Source organism: Capra hircus (assembly GCF_001704415.2).
Source record: "Capra hircus breed San Clemente chromosome X unlocalized genomic scaffold, ASM170441v1, whole genome shotgun sequence".
In the NCBI taxonomy this organism is placed as follows: domain Eukaryota; kingdom Metazoa; phylum Chordata; class Mammalia; order Artiodactyla; family Bovidae; genus Capra; species Capra hircus.
The window spans coordinates 4,699,357-4,718,663 of record NW_017189516.1 but is presented as its reverse complement, the minus strand read 5'-3'; the positions used below and the strand labels follow the sequence as shown (position 1 = coordinate 4,718,663).

Sequence of the window (19,307 nt, the reverse complement as noted above, 5' to 3'; positions counted from 1 at the left end):
TGCTAAGTCTCTTCAGTCGTGTCCGACTCTGTGCGACCCCCATAGACAGCAGCCCACCAGGCTTCCCCATCCCTGGGATTCTGTAGGCAAGAATACTGGAGTGGGTTTCCATTTCCTTCTCCAATGCATGAAAGTGAAAAGTCAAAGTGAAGTCACTCAGTCGTGTCCAACTCTTCACTACCCCATGGACTGCAGCCTACCAGGCTCCTCCGTCCATGGGATTTTCCAGGCAAGGGTACTGGAGTGGGGTGCCATTGCCTTCTCCAACAGAGCTGTTTACTACACTCAAACCCAGTCATAAGATTGCATTTATTGTTATTTTTCATAATGAAGGACTTTAGAATTAGGCTTGCTGTTTATTTTACTTCTGATAACAAAAATGTTTATGGTAGAAAAATTAGGAAATAACAAAAGTATATAAAGAAAGAATATAATTCACTTATGATTCCCTCCCCTGTTCAGAGATACACTCTCAGTATTTTGCTGTGTTTTCTTCTGTTCAAATAAAAAATTAAGATCATACCTTATATGTAGCTTTATATCTTCATTCTCACTTAGCTTTATATACCATGAGTTTTTTAATGTAAATTTGTATTATCAAGACCATTATTTTGATGGCTACATATTTCAGCTTGAGAATGATTATTTAATCTTTCCTGTTTGTTAGGAAAATGCACCTTCTACTGCACTCTCATCAACATTATTATTTTAACATTTCCAGTTAAAATATGGTATTCTTTTGTTATGATTATTTGATTCCTAGCTTGTTTGAATATTGTTTGTTATAGCTTGGAATATAGCTTATTTTGTTGTTTGTTAATCATTTGCTTTTTTCTTTTCTGTTTTCATGCCATCTGTTCATTTTTCTAATAGTGTGAAGATTTTTTTCTCACCAAGGTATAAAAACTTTCTTTATATTGATACCAACTCTTTTTCCTTCAAAAGCTTACAAATTACTTTGTTCTAGTGTTTTGTCTCCCTTTTAACTTTATTTGTGGCCCTCCCTTGTCACCACATTGAAGATTTTAATGTTTCAGAGTACACACAGTCAGTTTTTTCTTTGTGTCTCCTTTCATGTCCTTTCCAAACAGAAGATCATATTAAACTATATTTTCTTCTAATCATGTGGGGGCATTTACAATGAAAAGAATATTTTAAAACTCTCATCAAACATATCAACAGTTTGAAATTTGTGATGAATTACTATGCAGTAAGTATAGCAGAAATACCTAGCATGTTGCTGAGCCCATAAACATTTGCTTTCATGTATGTTTTTGAGACCAAAATTAACCAAAATATGAATTCATATGTCATCATTCGTGTAAGCAATTTTTAAAATTTCACTCTGAAAATTGCTCTCTATTATTATTCATGGCTCCAAGGTCACTAAATAACTCTGATTATATGCAGCTTTTATCTTTTCTTCACAGGAAATCCATTCTCCAACAGTGAAAGTTACTACATATCCTCAAACCACTATAAGGCGATATATAGTGCAAAATCCTGAACAGGTAAACTATATCATGCAAACTCTTATCCCAACCTATAATTCCTCAGAAGTTGATAACTTAAACAAGAAGGATGAGTTAGTTACTAGATTCCTAAAATCAGATTGTTGGGCTTTCTTTCAGTTATAAAGTTAATTTCTAATTATTATTATAAAAAATCCATCATTAGTTCCAGACAACCATTTGCCTCAGAGATGCAACAGTTCCAAATAGCATGGAAATTCTTGGGTTATAAAGTTTTCTGCTTCTATATTCTATATCATTGTGTTACTAAGGGTTTTTGTGCACTTTGAACCAAAGTAAAAAGGGACGAAATGGTTCACAGGCTTCATATAAAACTATCACCGGTTGCATTGGGGGTTGCAGTATTTAGTCTAATTAGATTTGCCATTGAGATATTTGCTAGGAAGAAGAAAATGAAAATTCAAAAATTCAAAAATATCTCCATGTGTTTGTTTTTTATGGTGTATGAACTTTTGTGCCTAGCAATGAGGTCTTCTAAAAATTACATTATTATATTTTCTGTAAAGATATATAACCTTATATCATATAAACTAGGATATTATTTTCAGTCTCATTTTGAGGAGAAAATTAAGGAAAAAATTTCCCCACAGTAATAAACCTTGCTCAACACACACACAGACACACACAGCCTTACTTTAGCTGCAACAAGGAGTTCTACTATAGAGTTATAAGGGCATAAGGTTCACATTAGAAACAGAGTGACCCAGATAATACTGTAGGAGTTTTTTTGCTTTTCTCTTTATTTTCCTACTACTGTGGGAAATAATTCTCTCACAAAATAAAACTGATCATTTGCTTCAGCTGTGGAAAGCAAGGGGTTAAATCAAGGTAATACAGTTGGTACTAGTCTAGTTGGGAGGGGAGAATGTACTACTCTTCTGCTTGTTTCTATCTCCTCTCTTCTTTATTCATTTAAAAATCATCTTCTCATGTCTCTTTAGCTAGAGAGGTTGTTAGTTGTGCATGTGTGTTTGTGTGAGTCTACCAGCATACAGGCTTTGGAAGGGGTGACTGTTTTGGATATTTGCTTGAGTTTTCAAATATCTATGTAAATATCAAGAGAGAATGTGATTACAGTAAAGCATCTGCTTTCTCATTTTGCAGAATCAAGTGTTTAAGCAACAAATCTGAAAAATATGTGTGGGGAAAGGAGGGTCTTGGAGATTAGACTGTGCTTCTTTCTACAAATTGGCCAATCACTTTACGCTTTCCTCTTTTTCCTCTCACTCTATTTTCTTTTCACAAACAAACTGGGTAATATGCATACTTGGATGCATATTATACTTGATATCCCTGGTTCTCAAAGAATTAGTTCTAGATAGCACTTTTTTTTCATGATGTGAGAATTGTTGTGTTTGCCTAAGACATAGCCACAGAGAGGTTTTAAATATTGAATCATTTGAATTCCACCGCTCTTTGCCAGCAATTCTTATGTGACTCTGAATGTATTCTTGTTCTTTAAAGAATTAATATTTATTGGCTATGCATTCCATGCTCTGCAATTTACATATTTTATCCCATTTGGTCATAAAAAAGTGAGAAGACAGAAGCAGAGAGGTTGACAGTTATTTGGTGAATTTTTATCAATTGCCTAGTATGTACCAACAATTGCCCCAAGCCCTGGAGATAGAGCAGAGAACAAAACAAGGTCTCGACCTTCTTAGAACTAAAGTTCTTAACTGGACCCAAACCATTAGTTAGAGAACAGCAGAATTGCAACTGAAATTGAACAATGAAGATGTAGGAAAGGAAACCTAGATGTCCATCAACAGATAAATGGATAAGAAAGCTGTGGTACATATACACAATGGAGTATTACTCAGCCATTAAAAAGAACACATTTGAATCAGTTCTAATAAGGTGGATGAAACTGGAGCTGATTATACAGAGTGAAGTAAGCCAGATAGAAAAATGCCAATACAGTATACTAATGCATATATATGGAGTTTAGAAAGATAGTAATGATAACCCTGTATGCAAGACAGCAAAAGAGACACAGATGTATAGAACAGTCTTTTGGACTCTGTGGGAGAGGGAGAGGGTGGGATGATTTGAGAGAATGGCATTGAAACATGTATAATATCATATAAAAAACAAATCACCAGTCTAGATTCGATGTAGGGTGCAGGATGCTTGGGGCTGGTGCACAGAGATGACCCGGAGGGATGGTGTGGTGGGGTAGGTGGGAGGGGGGTCCAGGATTGGGAACACGTGTACACCTGTGGCGGATTCATGTTGATGTGTGGAAAAGCCAATACAATATTGTAAAGTAAAATAATAATAATAAATAATTTTTTAAAAAAAGATAAAAGAAAAAACAAAGAAATATTTGCAAATTAAAGACCGTTGATGATCTAAGTGAATTAAGATTCAGAGACCCCCACATGTACCATCTCCCTCCCCCATCTTCCCCAGCTACAGCATAATCAAAAAAGCAGATAAATTCAAAGAATGCATGCAAGCGCATATTTGTAACATGAAGCCTGCCTCTCATTACGGTTGTGTTCAACTGTAAAGAAGTAAATAGTTGCTCAGGGAGAAGATACAGCAGCAGGTTAAATAAAAAATGTTCATTTTAGTTTTAACTCTTTCCATTATTGAGAGATAAAAAAATTTTAATCCCCATACTTTGTATACAAAAATAATCTAACTGGTTTTGCAGAGCAGCGTGAAAATCCTGTCTAGATATATTTTATTTACCTAAGTATATACTTTTTTGTTTGTTCTTTTAAATTCCTTCAGGAGAAGATTCTTGCTTAATTACAATATTTATAATGATCTGAGCCTCTTAAATGGTAACTTCATTCTCTTTCACCTTCCGGTTTGTCTAATTTTTACTTCTTCTCCCTGTAACTAAACTGATATCAATCAGTTGTCTCATAAGTTCCTTTTAATTCTGTTCAGCCTTTTTATTTTTGATTGTACCTGATCTTTCTTATTTTCCATTTCTTGTCATTTGGGTCAAGCGGTTTATCTATTCTGGTATATATCATAACTCAGAAATGGGGGGATATGTTTATTCTGTCAGTATATAGAATCTAATTGATGTTAATCAATTTCATTAATTTTCCACTTGCAGAGCTCCTACTGTGGGAAAGGTTTATATATACTTCAAATTGGAAAATACAAGGAAATAAAACATGGTTCCTGAACCAAAGGCACTTACATTTCCTCTCAGAAAGGGACTAAGATATGTCCATATACAACTCCATAAAGTATATGGTGGGGTGTATGATAGATTCCATGAGAGAAATACAAATGATGTCTTATTGAAGTTCAGAGGCTGGAGGTAATATTTGTTTGGGGGGAGTCAGAGGAGGATTTATTGTGGTATTTATGGAATGATTAAAATGAACATTATTATTAGTATCATTTTACTAGTATGGAAACAAAGGCTTAAGTAAATGTGACTTGCTTAGGTCTTCTGACTAAATATCTCTTATCTTTTCTGATAGTTAGACTCAAGGTAGTTTTGATAACTGATACTGGATTTGGGATTAAAAGAAGAAAGTCAAATATGACAAGTTTTTCAGTCTGAGACACTGGGAACATGGTAGCCCAGTTAAAAAGTAAGAAGTATGGGAGAGGAGAATCTGGTTTGGAAAAAGGGGAGATTGTCAGCTCTGTTTGGACTAGTAGCATTTGAGGTGCATGCCAGGGAAGATGCCCAACAGACAGTTAAAAAGTGACTTGAGAAAGGTCACATTTGTGATAGAGACATAGGAGTTATTCCTCTTAAAGTTGCCTTCATAGCTATGGGAATGAGTGATATCAATGAGGGGTAATAGAAAGGGTTGAAGTCAGAACTTAAAATGTCTACTCTAAAGGAACAGAAGGAAGGAGACACTTTCACAGGCAGAGAAGCTGTCAGAGAAGAATGTGAACTCTGAATAATTGAAACAAATAGAGTAAAGGAGTGGTCGACCATCTCAAATGACCAAAGGACCAAGAAGGGTGAAGCTTGAAAATAGAGTTTGACCATTAAGAAAGTAATGGTGATGTTTGAGAGAGCAGTTTTGGTACATATATGGAGGCAAGGTCGAGATGCAAAATGTTAGTGGGTGAGTAAATCAGGAAATGGAGATAATAAGTGAGGTTACTTTCCTAAAAAGGATATTGGTCAAAGTAAGAGACAAGATGGTAGCTAAAGGAGTAAATATAATCTTGGAGACCTAAGAGATTTATAGACAGAAAGAAATAACTAATAGGAAGGAAAAGTAAAGATGCAACAGAAAAAGGGAAGAAAGGTGATACAATTCTGGAAGAGTCAAGATTGGATAGGATTCCAGGTACAGATAGAGAAGTGACTTTCAGATAAAAGAGGCATATGTTATTACATAAGGAGCAGAAACTGAGATTTTGAAGTGGGGCAGAAAATGGAGGAATTTCACTGGATATGTTGCAGGAAGGGGGACCCCTTCCAGGGCCCGAAACTGGACTCTTGAAAATAAATTGTCCAAGGAGACACATGTGCTGACAAAGCAAGACATTTTATTGGGAAAGGGCACCCAGGTAGAGAGCAGGAGAACCCAGGAGAACAGCTCAGCCACGTGGCTCACAGTCTCGGGTTTTATGATGATGGGATTAGTTTCCTGGTTGTCTTTAGCCCATCATTCTAACTCAGAGTTCTTCCTGGTGATGCAGCTAAGATGGATGCCAGCAAGAAGGATTCTGGGAGCTGGTCGGACATGTTTTGTCTCCTATTGACCTTTTCCGAATTCTTCCAGTTGGTGGTGGCTTATTAGCTACATGTTCCTTACCAGGACCTCCTGTCGTAAAACAGCTCATGCAAATGGTTACTATGGTGCCTGGCCAGGGTGGGCAGTTTCAGTGTGCTTCCCCTAACAGATAGACTGTCTTGGTTTTCTCAGTGAGTATAAGGAGAATGAAGGAACATGAACATGAGGCACTGAGGAAAAGAAAATGATTTGTAACCATAGTTACAGAGAACTTAGTGAATACAAGTATGACCATGAATATTGGAGAGCCTTTTAAATTGGATAACTTTGTACTGAGCCACATCAGCAAATCTTTTTTTTAAATGTTCTCCAGCAAGGTTTGATGGCCTGGGAACAGTAAAGTAGATGCTGGGGATTATGTACTTTGTTAGATGTGAGAACTATTCTCAGAGGTTCTAAAAGTAACAATTAAATTATAAGATCAGCCATCTTTGAAAACACCTGTTAATTTTTCAGGTGGATTTGACACCAACTCAAATGTACAGGTAGGAAAAAAAAAAGCTGCCTAAATAGTAAAACTATTAGCTCATCTGTTAGAAATCCAAGACTTTTGATTAATTTTGCATACCTGTTTTATGCAAAGTGATTTATCCATATTAATATTTGGTTTTTCTGATAGATTGGGACTTCTCAGGTGGCTCTGTGGGAAAGAATCTATCTGCTTGCCAATGCAGGAGCTGAGGAGATGCAGCTTAGATCCCTGGGTCGGGAAGATCCCCTGGAGAAGAAAATGGCAACCACTCCAGTATCACTGCTAGGTTAAATCCCATGGTCAGAGGAGACTGGCAGGCTACAGTCCATGGGATCACAGAGTCAGAAATGACTGAACATGCATGCACATACTCTGACTGATTTGACGAAAATATATTTCCAAAAATTTAGAAGTTTTTCTTTCAGTATGTCATTTAAAATAAGTCCAACTCACAGTTTAGGGAGACTCAACACTGCTAGCACCCAAGTCATTTTTCTTCTTAAAAAATAATGGCTCAGCTTTCAGAGTAAATTTTAGTTCACAGAGAAGAAAATTTATAATTTTGCTAAATTTTCCCCCTTTTAGCAGATGCTTGTATTCTTAAGATAGAAGTTCATATCATCCCTTTTCATCTAATCATTTGTTCATTCACTATAGGGTATTCAAGATGGATAAAGTTCCTACCCTTAACAAGCTTACTTTTGTATATTTTTAAACTTGATATCCTAGAAAAGTTCTATCAAGATTCTCATTAATTATTTTAAAATTCAATATTGATTTCAAATATTACTGTATTAATCAAAATCAATGCTTTTGTACATTGCAATGACTGATTAAAGGTAATTTAGCATACATTATTTTGTTTAGCATAAAGTACCCTGCATTACGATCCCTATGGAAAAGGGACTGAGCCTCAGAGAAGGTAATGTAGGTAATAGAAGCAGAGCTGAATACATGTTTTATTAGTCCAGAATTTTTTCTATTATACTTTGAAAGTGAAAGTGTGAAAGTGTTAGTCACTTAGTCACATCCAACTCTTTGCAAAAAGAGCCTGCTAGGCTTCTCTATCCATGGAATTCTCCAGGCAAGAATACTGGAGTGGGTTGCCATTCCCTTCTCCAGGGGGTCTTCCCAACCCAGGGATTAAACCCGGGTCTCCTGCATTGTAGGCAGATTCTTTACAGTCTGAGCTACCAGGGATATTTTCACTAATTTTAATAATCAAATCCAATAGATTTGTAGTAGTTCAAATCCAACCTACTTTGTAATTCTTGACCTCCATGAAGCATTTATACCTTCACTCACCTTACTGATTCTTGAAAACTTCTCTTCTTTTGACTATATGGCACTTTTTACTTATGATTCTCATACTTCTGAAGATTTGTCTAGTTCTGTCCTTGATATTCTTTTGCCTTCTCGGCAATTGCATGGTTTTAACTACAACTTCTATGCATATGATTCTGAAATCTAGAACAGTAGTCATGAAATCCCCACCCAGTTCCAGACATGTGTTTTCAACTGTGTGCTGTAAAAAAGTCTTTTTACTAGTTATTCGCAGTAAGTTAACGTGTGTTTGGGCTTCCCCTGTGGCTCAGAGGTAAAAAATCTGCCTACAATGCAGGAAACGCAGGTTTGATCCCTGAGTTGGGAAGATCCCCTGGAAGAAGGCATGCATGGCAACCCACTCCAGTACTCTTACCTGGAGAATTGGACAGGACTGAAGCGACTTAGCACGCACGCGCATATGAGGAATACAAACATGAATCAGACCTAGATTCTTACCTGGAGCACGTAAAACTCCATATGTCTCCACATTTACTGTTTGTTGTTGTTGTTGTTGTTGTTGAGACTGTTGGCCATATAGTAGATTCCTCAGGTTCAAGATCTCGGAGTCATGGTTGAAAAGTACTGTACTTAATTATGTAGGATAATTTTTAACTGGTTTCTTTACCTGTATTCTTTCCATTTACCAATTACTCTTTCTAAAGTGGACTTATGTCTGACTCTGTGCGACCCCATAGATGGCAGCCCTCTAGGCTCCTCTGTCCCTGGGATTCTCCAGGCAAGAATACTGGAGTGGGTTGCCATTTCCTTCTCCTGTTCAAATCACAGCCCTGTTTAAAAGCATTCAAAGGTATCTCACTGTTTGCAGAACCGTGTTTCATCTGCCAAGTATATCCCCTACATGTAAATTTACACTTTTCCAACCTTGGTGTCTTGACCTACTCTATTATCTTCATTTCAAATACCATTTTCTTTCATCTCCTTATATTCAAAGCCCACCTAAACCTTCTCTCAAATGCTATCTGATCCAAATAACCACTACCATATGCAACTTGATTTTTCTTCTCCTGAATTCCATCCCATATTATTTATCTGTACTTTTTATTGTCACTTGTCTCTTTTTACCTTGTATTATAAATATTTGTGCTCACATATTATCTAGACCAGGGATTAGCAACCTTTTCCTATAAAAGGCCATATAGTATGCATTCCAGGCTTTGTTGCCCACATAGGGTCTTGGTCTTCTTTCTTTTTACTCATAGTTGTTTAAAATATAAATAACATTTTTAACTTACATGCATGCACTCTAAGTTACTTCTGTCGTGTCTGACTCTGCACCTCCATGGACTGTCACCCACCAGGCTCCATGGGAATCTCTAGGCAAGAATGCTGGAGTGGGTTGTCATTCTTTTCTCTTGGGGATATCTCCAACCCAGAGATCAAATCTGGGTCTCCTGCATTGCAGGCAGATTCTTTACCATCTGAGCCACCAGGGAAGCCCATTACAAATATAGGCTGCTGCCTATAGTATGAACCCTGATCAATATTCAATCCTCCTAGTATTAATCTAACTTTGATTCATTCCTTATAATACTTAGCAAAGTATATTGTGCACAGTAAGCTCTGAAACATGTGTTACATGAATGTAAACGTGTGTTATGTGTATTACCAAAGAGGTTTTTTTGTTTGTTTGTTTGTTTTACAAAATACAAACACAAAATAGTTCCTAGGGTAATTTTAAAAAATATATCCATTTTTCAGTTCAGTTCAGTTCAGTTACTCAGTCATGTCTGACTCTTTGCAACCCCATGAATTGCAGCACTCCAGGCCTCCCTGTCCATCACCAACTCCTGTAGTTCACCCAAACTCATGTCCATCGAGTCGGTGATGCTATCCAGCCATCCCATCCTCTGTTACCTTCTCCTCATGCCCCCAATCCCTCCAAGCATCAGAGTCTTTTTCAATAAGTCAACTCTTCACATGGCCAAAGTAATGGAGTTTCAGCTTTAGCATCAGTCCTTCCAAAGAACATCCAGACTGATCTCCTTTAGGATGGACTGGTTGGATCTCCTTGCAGTCTGAGGAACTCTCAAGACTCTTCTCCAACACCACAGTTCAAAAGCATCAATTCTTCAGTGCTCAGCTTTCTTCACAGTCCAACTTTCACATCCGTACATGATCACTGGAAAAATCATAGCCTCGACTACATGGACCTTGGTTGGCAAAGTAATGTTTCTGCTTTTTAATATACTGTCTATGTTGGTCATAACTTTCTTTCCAAGGAGTAAGTGTCTTTTCATTTCATGGCTGCAATCAGCATCTGCAGTGATTTTAGAGCACCCCCGCCCCCCAAAAATAAAGTCTGACACTGTTCCCACTGTTTCCCAATCTATTTCCCCATGAAGTGATGGGACCAAATGTCATGATCTTAGTTTTCTGAATGTTGAGCTTTAAGCCAAATTTTCCCTCCTCTTTCACTTCCATCAAGAGGCTTTTTAGTTCCTCTTCACTTTTTGCCATTAGGGTGGTGTCATCTGCATATCTGAGGTTATTGATATTTCTCCCAGCAATCTTGATTCCAGCTTGCACTTCTTCCAGCCCAGCGTTTCTCATGATGTACTCTGCATATGTTGGCAATTTGATGTCTGGTTCCTCTGCCTTTTCTAAAACCAGCTTGAACATCAGGGAGTTCACGGTTCACATATTGGTGAAGCCTGACTTGGAGAATTTAGAGCATTACTTTACTAGCATGTGAGATGAGTGCAAGTGTGTGGTAGTTTGAGCATTCTTTGGCATTGCCTTTCTTTGGGATTGGAATGAAAACTGACCTTTTCCAGTCCTGTGGCCACTGCTGAGTTTCCCAAATTTGCTGGCATATTAAGTGCAGCAGTTTCACAGTATCATCTTTCAGGATTTGAAATAGCTCAACAGGAATTCCATCACCTCCACTACCTTTGTTCGTAGTGATGCTTTCTAAGCCCCACTTGACTTCACATTCCAGGATGTCTGGCTCTAGGTGAGTGATCACACGATTGTGATTATCTTGGTCATGAAGATCTTTTTTGTACAGTTCTTCTGTGTATTCTTGCTACCTCTTCTTAATATCTTCTGCTTCTGTTAGGTCCATACCATTTCTGTCCTTTATCGAGCCCATCTTTGCAAGAAATGTTCCCTTGGTATCTCTCATTTTCTTGAAGAGATCTCTAGTCTTTCCCATTCCATTGTTTTCCTCTATTTCTTTGCATTGATCCCTGAGGAAGGCTTTCTTACTCTCCTTGCTATTTTTTGAAACTCTGCATGCAGATGCTTATATCTTTCCTTTTCTCCTTTGCTTTTCACTTCTCTTCTTTTCACAGCTATTTGTAAGGCCTCCCCAGACAGCCATTTTGCTTTTTTTGCATTTCTTTTCCATGGGGATGGTCTTGATCCCTGTCTCCTGTACAATGCCATGAACCTCCGTCCATAGTTCATCAGGCACTCTATCTATCAGATCTAGGCCCTTAAATCTATTTCTCACTTCCACTGTATAACCGTAAGGGATTTGATTTAGGTCATACCTGAATGGTCTAGCAGTTTTCCATGCTTTCTTCAATTTAAGTCTGAATTTGGCAATATGGAGTTCATGATCTGAGCCAGTCAGCTCCTGGTCGTTTTTGCTGACTGCATATAGCTTCTCCATCTTTGGCTGCAAAGAATATAATCAATCTGATTTCGGTGTTGACCATTTGGTGATGTCCATGTGTAGAGTCTTTTCTTGTGTTTTTGGAAGAGGGTGTTTGCTATAACCAATGCATTCTTTTGGCAAAACTCTATTAGCCTTTGCCCTGCTTCATTCCATATTCCAAGGCTAAATTTGCCTGTTACCCCAGGTGTTTCTTGACTTCCTACATTTGCATTCCAGTCCCGTATAAAGAAAAGGACATCTTTTTTGGGTGTTAGTTCTTAAAGGTCTTGTCGGTCTTCACAAAACCGTTCAACTTCAGTTTCTTCAGCATTACTGGTTGGGGCATAGATTTGGATTACTGTGATACTGAATGGTTTGCCTTGAAAATAGAGATCATTCTGTAATTTTTGAGACTGCATCCAAGTACTGCATTTCAGACTCTTTTGTTGACCATGATGGCTACTCCTTTTCTTCTAAGGGATTCCTGCCCACAGTAGTAGATATAACGGTCATCTGAGTTAAATTCATCCATTCCAGTCCATTTTAGTTCGCTGATTCCTAGAATGGTGACGTTCACTCTTGCCATCTCCTGTTAGACTACTTCCAATCTGCCTTGATTCATGGATCTAACATTCCAGGTTCCTATGCAGTATTGCTCTTTACAGCATCAGACCTTGGTTCTATCACCAGTCACATCCACAGCTGGGTATTGTTTTTGCTTTGGTTCCATCCCTTCATTCTTTCTGGGGTTATTTCTCCACTGACCTCCAGTAGCATATTGGGCACCTACTGACCCGTGGAGTTCCTCTTTCAGTATCCTATCTTTTTGCCTTTTCATACTGTTCACGGGGTTCTCAAGGCAAGAATACTAAAGTGGTTTGCCATTCCTTTCTCCAGTTGACCACATTCTGTCATAGCTCTCCACCATGACCTACCCGTCCTGGGTGGCCCCACACAGCTTGGCTTAGTTTTATTGAGTTAGACAAGGCTGTGGTCCGTGTGATTAGATTGACTAGTTTTCTGTGATTATGGTTTGTGTGTCTGCCCTCTGATGCCTCTTGCAGCACCTTGGACATGGGATATCTCTTCATGGCTGCTCCAGCAAAGCACAGCTGCTGGTCCTTATCTTGGACAAGGGGTATCTCCTCACAGCCACCCCTCTGGCCCTCCTGCACCAGCTGTGTAGGACCATATCCATTTTTTTATTTAATAATATCCATTTTTAGATTTAATAATTCATTAGTTAGCCAAAATGAATCACTTATGTTTGTTTTGCCAAAGTATCTCAGGAACATTTAGTTAGAGCACTCTTTTTCCAAACTTGAATACAAGAAATATATATTTTGGGTTCAGGAGTGCCTTGCTTCTCAATAACCAGAACAACCAGTATTTTAGTTCAATTGTTCTAAAAATTTTTTAAGTAGCCGACTACAAAAATGCAATCATATTTTGTTGATTTTGAAATGGTCCTAAACACATTAACTGGTAATAGTTTAGCCAATCCCCTTCTATACTTTTCCTCTGTATTGCAAAAATAATAATAATAATAAGAAGAAGAAGAATGCAATTTTTGGTTTGTAACAAAATAACCACACTCACCCATCCCCCCATATAAGTGAAAAGTCATGAAAACCAAAAGAAAAGAGAGACGTATAGTACACATTACAATTATTTTGGACTCCTGGTCTGATTTTTATTAGCCCTTCCCTGGTTTCTTTCAGATCTTGGACATGTCACCAGGCATTATTTCATTGCCCGACACATTGTAATCATAAAAAAGAATTGTATACTGCACTTCATTTCAAGGACACCCAGATTGAATTACAAAAAAAAAAAAAATCTTTAATATAGTCTCAGTGGTGCCAAATTATGTTTATTTTACATTTCCCCAATGATAGTTTCACGTCAAAAGAAACTTTCCAGTAAACCCAGTTTAGGTGTGGTTGACCTCATGCCTATCTACCTCTATAGGAAACATTATATTTCTCCTTAGGAACAGAAAAAAGTCTTTCCCACCCCTTTCTAATTTCCCCCAAACACTGTTAGGCTTAGTAAAATGTAGTGGGGAATACAGATTATTCTGTTTGAGAAAATATATTATTTTTATTAATACATCCTTATAATTCTCAGAACTTTATTGGGATGTCATTTCCTTTTTTCCTAATGTCTGCCACTACCTCAGTGTTTATTGGAGAATGCATATTTGCTTAAGTTCAATTTCCTCCAAAAAGCTAACTTGCAAAGCACAATGCAACTTTTACTGTCTTTGTAGGAACCTCTGTCACCATTCCTAAGAGGAGGCCATTTCTTTCCAGGAAATAATGTTATTTATGAAAAAACCATAAGAAAAGTGGAGAAACTAAATATGGATCAGGTATGTGAAATTTGTTTTAAGGTTTATAAGTGTATGCTTTTGAATTATAAATATTTTAATAGAGTTAAAATGACATTCAATTTTCAAGTGTCAGGTGAGACCACTATGAGTCATAATAATACTTCTTTATATTTACAGCCCTTCATATCATCCTTAACAATTTCATTTAGATTTCTTCATTTGAAGTATTGTCCCCATTTTACTGAAAGAGAAATTGAAATGAAGAGATGCCCAGTCATGGAGAAAATTAATGGTAGAATCTGAACTTAATATAGATATCTCAGTGTTTTGTACATTTTTTTAAACTAAGCTCACAAAAATAATAATTTAAAACATTGTAATTTTTTCTTAATTAATTTAATATGAAATGAATTTCTAAATGAACACTATGAACAGATGGGCAAAATACTCTATACTGTAAAAGATCTAGAAAATGAAATCTTGAAGTCAGGTTTTTGAAATTCCATTAAGCTTAGCTGAGACCATGTACAGAGTACAAAACTACAGCAGGGTGATGGTAATTCCATGGCATTTAGAGCTCCTCCCTCCTTGTGCCTTTCCATCCTTCAAGCAGAGTTGTTACTGAAACCAGTAGACGTTTCACATTGACATGCTCAATGGGTACAAGCATGCTCAGGCCAGACAAAGCCTGGGATTTATCTCTTGAACTACATTAGTGCAATAGCTTCTTAAGCCTTCGATAGCAAAGTACTACAATCTGAGTGGCTTGAAACAACAGAAATTTATTGTCTCACAGTTCTGGAGGCCAGAACTATGAAATAACCATATTGGAAGGGCCATGCCTCCTCTAAAACCTCTATGGAAGGAACTCTTCCCTTCCTATCTCCTAGTTTCTGGTGGCCTCAGGCTTGTAAATGCATAATTTTAATTCTCCATTGTCACATAGCCTCCTTCCTGTGTGTCTTCATGTGGTCTTCCCTCTGTGCATGTTTGTCTCTGTGTCCAAATTTCCCCTTTTCGTGAGGACACCATTCATTCTTGATTAAGATTTATTCTAATAACCTCATTTTAACTTGATTACCTCTGTAAAGACCCTGTTTCCAAGTAAGTTCACATTCTGAAGTAGTGGGAGTACTGGGAGTTAGGACTTAAGTGATTTTGGGGGGGGAGGTGTAATTCAACCTATAACAGATAGTTAAATACTATCAAATGAATTTTGATCACAAAATCATTTTTTCTCATATGCAAATGAAACATTAAAACATACTAAATTCTCCTTTTTCATTTTTCTTGGCATGAGAACATATCTTGTTTTTATTAGTATTTATGGGCAGTTGTTACCCAGTTCATTGGAACTCATATATTATTTACTCATTTGATACCCAGTAATAACGAAATAGAGTGAGCTCTCAGAATCATAAACATCCAAATCTTTTAAGATTCTGGTCTGCTTCAAAAATTGGAGATAATCTGAAGGAGTTAGTATACTACATATTAAACACATATTCTCCAGTTTCTGTACATTATGATACAAAATAGAAAAACTTCATGAAATGTCAGTTTTTCAAAAGACACTTTCTTCAAGCTACTAGGTTATAACATCTGTCCTTTATCTAACTGAACTCCCAAAACAGTAAGCTTGACAGTTTTAAATAGTAAGGAATTTTTGAGATACATCATTTCACACTGCTTCCAACTTCTTGTTTCAAAGAGAGTAAACAGCTTTCTAAATCTTGGCCCTAGAAAAAATATTGAATATCCTGTACATTATTGTTGCTACATATCTGTAACAATTAAAGATGTTTTCAGTGAACATTGCTGCTATTTACTATAATATCAATAGCTAAATTACTATTAACTTGACTATTTACTTTTATATGTCCACTATTCTTATTAATAACTTAAATGATTTGGGATTTTGGGAACTGCCATAGAAGACTGCCTAAGGTTTAAAGGAACCATGCATATGAAAATACAATTGCTCTGACCTAGCTTAGTTTCCTCAGTGACAGAAACATAATGGGATGAACTGGATAAAGCTAGAGTCTGGATGAACCTGCTTAATGCCATCATGAAGTGAAGTGAAAGTCACTCAGTCATGTTTGACTTTTTGCAAGCCCATAGACTATACAGTCCATGGAATTCTCCAGGCCAGAATAAAGGAGTGGGTAGCCTTTCCCTTCTCCAGGGGATCTTCCCAGTCCAAAGATCTGACCCAGTTCTCCCACATTGCAGGCAGATTCTTTACCAGCTGAGCCACAGGGAAAGCCCAGGGACACTGGAGTGGGTAGCCTATCCCTTCTCCAGCAGATCTTCCCGACCCAGGAATTGAACTTGAGTCTTCTGCATTGCAGGTGGATTCTTTACCAAATTGAGCTATCAGGGAAGCCAATGTCATCATGAGACTAATTAAAAGAAATGTCATCATGAGACTAATTCAAATTGGACTAGCTTTTAGGGGATGGAACCTGTCCAAAAAAGAGGTCTTTATAGTAGAAGGATGGTAAAGTAATGCCAGTGGCAAGATAATTATCCAATTCATATGGATCAAACCTGGGTCTCCTGCATTGCAGGCAGATACTTTACCATTGGAGCCACAAGGGAAGTCTATAAATTGTACTCTGTGTACATTTTTCTTAAGCAAAGAAGAGAAATATATGGTAAGATATGGTAAATCAGAAATGTTTGAACTTTGTACATTAAAAACTCAGCTTGTGATATGTCACAAAAGTATGAGAAACATGAATATCTTGCTTCGAAAAATTATTTTAGCAGTCAGGTATGAGGACTGAAAACTGAAAACCTGCTAAGACTTCAGTGGTACCAGTTAGTGGTTCACAGGTCAAATAGGGTTTAGGAAAACCGCAAGACATCTCAGATGGAGAGACTGTCAGCATTCCATTCAAGAGTCAACTGATACATTAATAAGAAAAGATGGTTGAGAAATGGGTTTTGTTTTCTTTATTGTCATTTCAAAGTTTTTCCTCATCTGTTAAAGGACGCATTCCCCCCCCCCCCCCGAAGAAATTTTATTTCAGTAATGTACTAGCTCCTCATTGGGTAAAAGTTTTCTCCAACTATCACCCTGACTTTTCCTAATCTAGTGTATGAAGGTATTTTGTAACAGAAAAGAACAAAATTTTCATACCAAAAATTCGTACAAAAGCTAGATAATACACAGTCAGACTTCTAAACTGTGCAGATCTTACTTAGTGCTAGTATATTTGTAGAGAAGAAGAAGAGAAAAAAAAAGGGAGAGGGAAAAAAAAGATTCTATTTGAAAGCAGCTTGAAGAAAATTATTCTATGAACTGATTCTGTGACCTTTATTTATATGTTTAACAAGGCAGTTCCTACTTGTAAAATGTGTCTCTTAATACATATTTTTTCCAAAATATTTTTATATACATGAAAAGATATTTGTATACATGATAAAAATTTCAAAGCATAAAAATATAAAAGGTACAAAAAGAGTGCAAAAAATCTTCTCTGTCCTGTTCTTCTTTTCCCTCAGTTCCTCTTCCCAGAAGCAGTCATTCTCAGTGTTTTTGTTCCATGCATATATTTAAAAGCAATTGTATATGTTTGTAAGTATACATGTGTGTACATTAAAAATATTATACACAAGGAGTATACTATATTCATTCTTATGCATCTTGTTTCTTCAATTAATACAGTTTGAAAATTGTTCCATATAAAAATTTTAAAATTTGAAGTGCCTTACTTCATTAACATAGTTCACCTTTCCACAGTCAAAAGGAAATAGAGCATTGAATTTATACTTTCAAGGTTAATTTTATGTGCATGAATGTAGCATTATGGTTCAAGCAGAGTATTTTTATTCTGGGTGAAAGTTTTTTTTGAAAACTGGCTTTAAGGTATCTGTTTCCAAAGTAGAATAGAACAAAATAACATAGAAAATTCAAACATACCCGAAATCTTCAAAACTGAAATAACCAGATATCTTTTCTTAGTGTGTGCTCAACACTTACCAGAAACAAAATCACAGTAAATAAGCAAACAGCTAACAAAGATTTAGTTTAAAAACAATTTCCAAAATATTTTGAAGACAGTACAAATTCAGTCTAATGGTCTGAATGAACTCTGAGCAAGAAGTCATAAGTTCCAGACCCAATTTTGCCGTTAATTATACCATCATAAGTAAATTATCCTACCTCTCTGGATCTCATGGTTATTTTATTTTTTTTACCTGCAAAACTAATGGGTGGTTGATGATTAAGTTGATGATGATGATGGTGACAATGATAAAATTTGATAATGATAATAGTAAACGTTAATTTCCACCTACTTTATACTTGGCACTTTGCAAACATTAGTTAATTTACTCCTCAGAGCAACCCAATGAGGTACCTACTATCTCCCCTTTCACACATGAGGAAACTGAGGCTTATAAAATTGCATATACAGTTTCTCAAGATCACAGAGTTAAAGGTAGAATCAGAGTTAGAATCTATGTTTTCTGGATCTGAAGGTTCAGTTATTGTTTTCCAATCTTTTTTCTTAATTTATGCTTGATTTTCGTAAGTGTAAGAACTTCACTTGCCCCCACTGTGACTCTATTATGCTTCTGACACTGAAAGTCACTACAATATTTTATTTTCTAATTTATATCCATCAATATCTTCAGTATTATAATATTATGCAATTAGATCCTGAAGTGCCTATTGAATCATGAATATTGAGTGAATTAATTAAATATTAATTAATTAATATTAATTAAAATTAATATTCATTTTAGTTTTAGTGTTAAGTATAACGAATATTAACTTAATCAGAACATGCAATTCCATGGCCAACTTAGGTAAGTATTTGGATTGTCACAGCCACCTGATCAAATAAAAATAGAGTTCAGTACAACTTTTTTCCAATGGAATAATTGGAAAACTAATATTTCACTTATTAAAACTATAAATCCTAGGGCTTAATTTATCTTGTGAAAGAACACATTCAATTTTTTAAAATGGATTTTCTTTTATTAATAATTTTTATTCTAAATATTTTTGGCTTGTGTATGTATTTTAGGAATGCTATCCTCAGGTTCAGTGCAATCATCACATTGTTCAACAGCCCCAGATCATCCACTCTCCACACTGTGAACAATCCCATTCTAGTCAGAAAATCCAAACCATCACAGGAAGTGATTCAGTTTCTACAAACACTGGAATTGAACTGTGTCATGGTGGCTCAAACCATACACATGAGCAGGTAAGATTAATGAAATGATTCCTTGTAAAATTGAAATAATCTCTTAAACCCTTCTC

At 36.4% G+C, this 19,307-nt stretch overlaps 1 protein-coding gene across 2 annotated transcripts in view; it reads left to right on the top strand.

Annotated features, from left to right (window-relative positions):
- POF1B (premature ovarian failure, 1B) overlaps positions 1-19,307 on the top strand; it is a 105,837-nt gene that overhangs the window by 43,060 nt on the left and 43,470 nt on the right. Inside the window, exons 4-7 of one of the 2 annotated variants that reach the window (XM_018043953.1) lie at positions 874-897; positions 1,431-1,511; positions 13,964-14,065; positions 19,069-19,251. In XM_018043953.1, coding sequence (XP_017899442.1) covers positions 874-897; positions 1,431-1,511; positions 13,964-14,065; positions 19,069-19,251 — 390 coding nt within the window. The remainder of the gene's footprint in view (positions 1-873; positions 898-1,430; positions 1,512-13,963; positions 14,066-19,068; positions 19,252-19,307) is intronic. The other variant, XM_005700577.3, reaches the window with a different exon arrangement.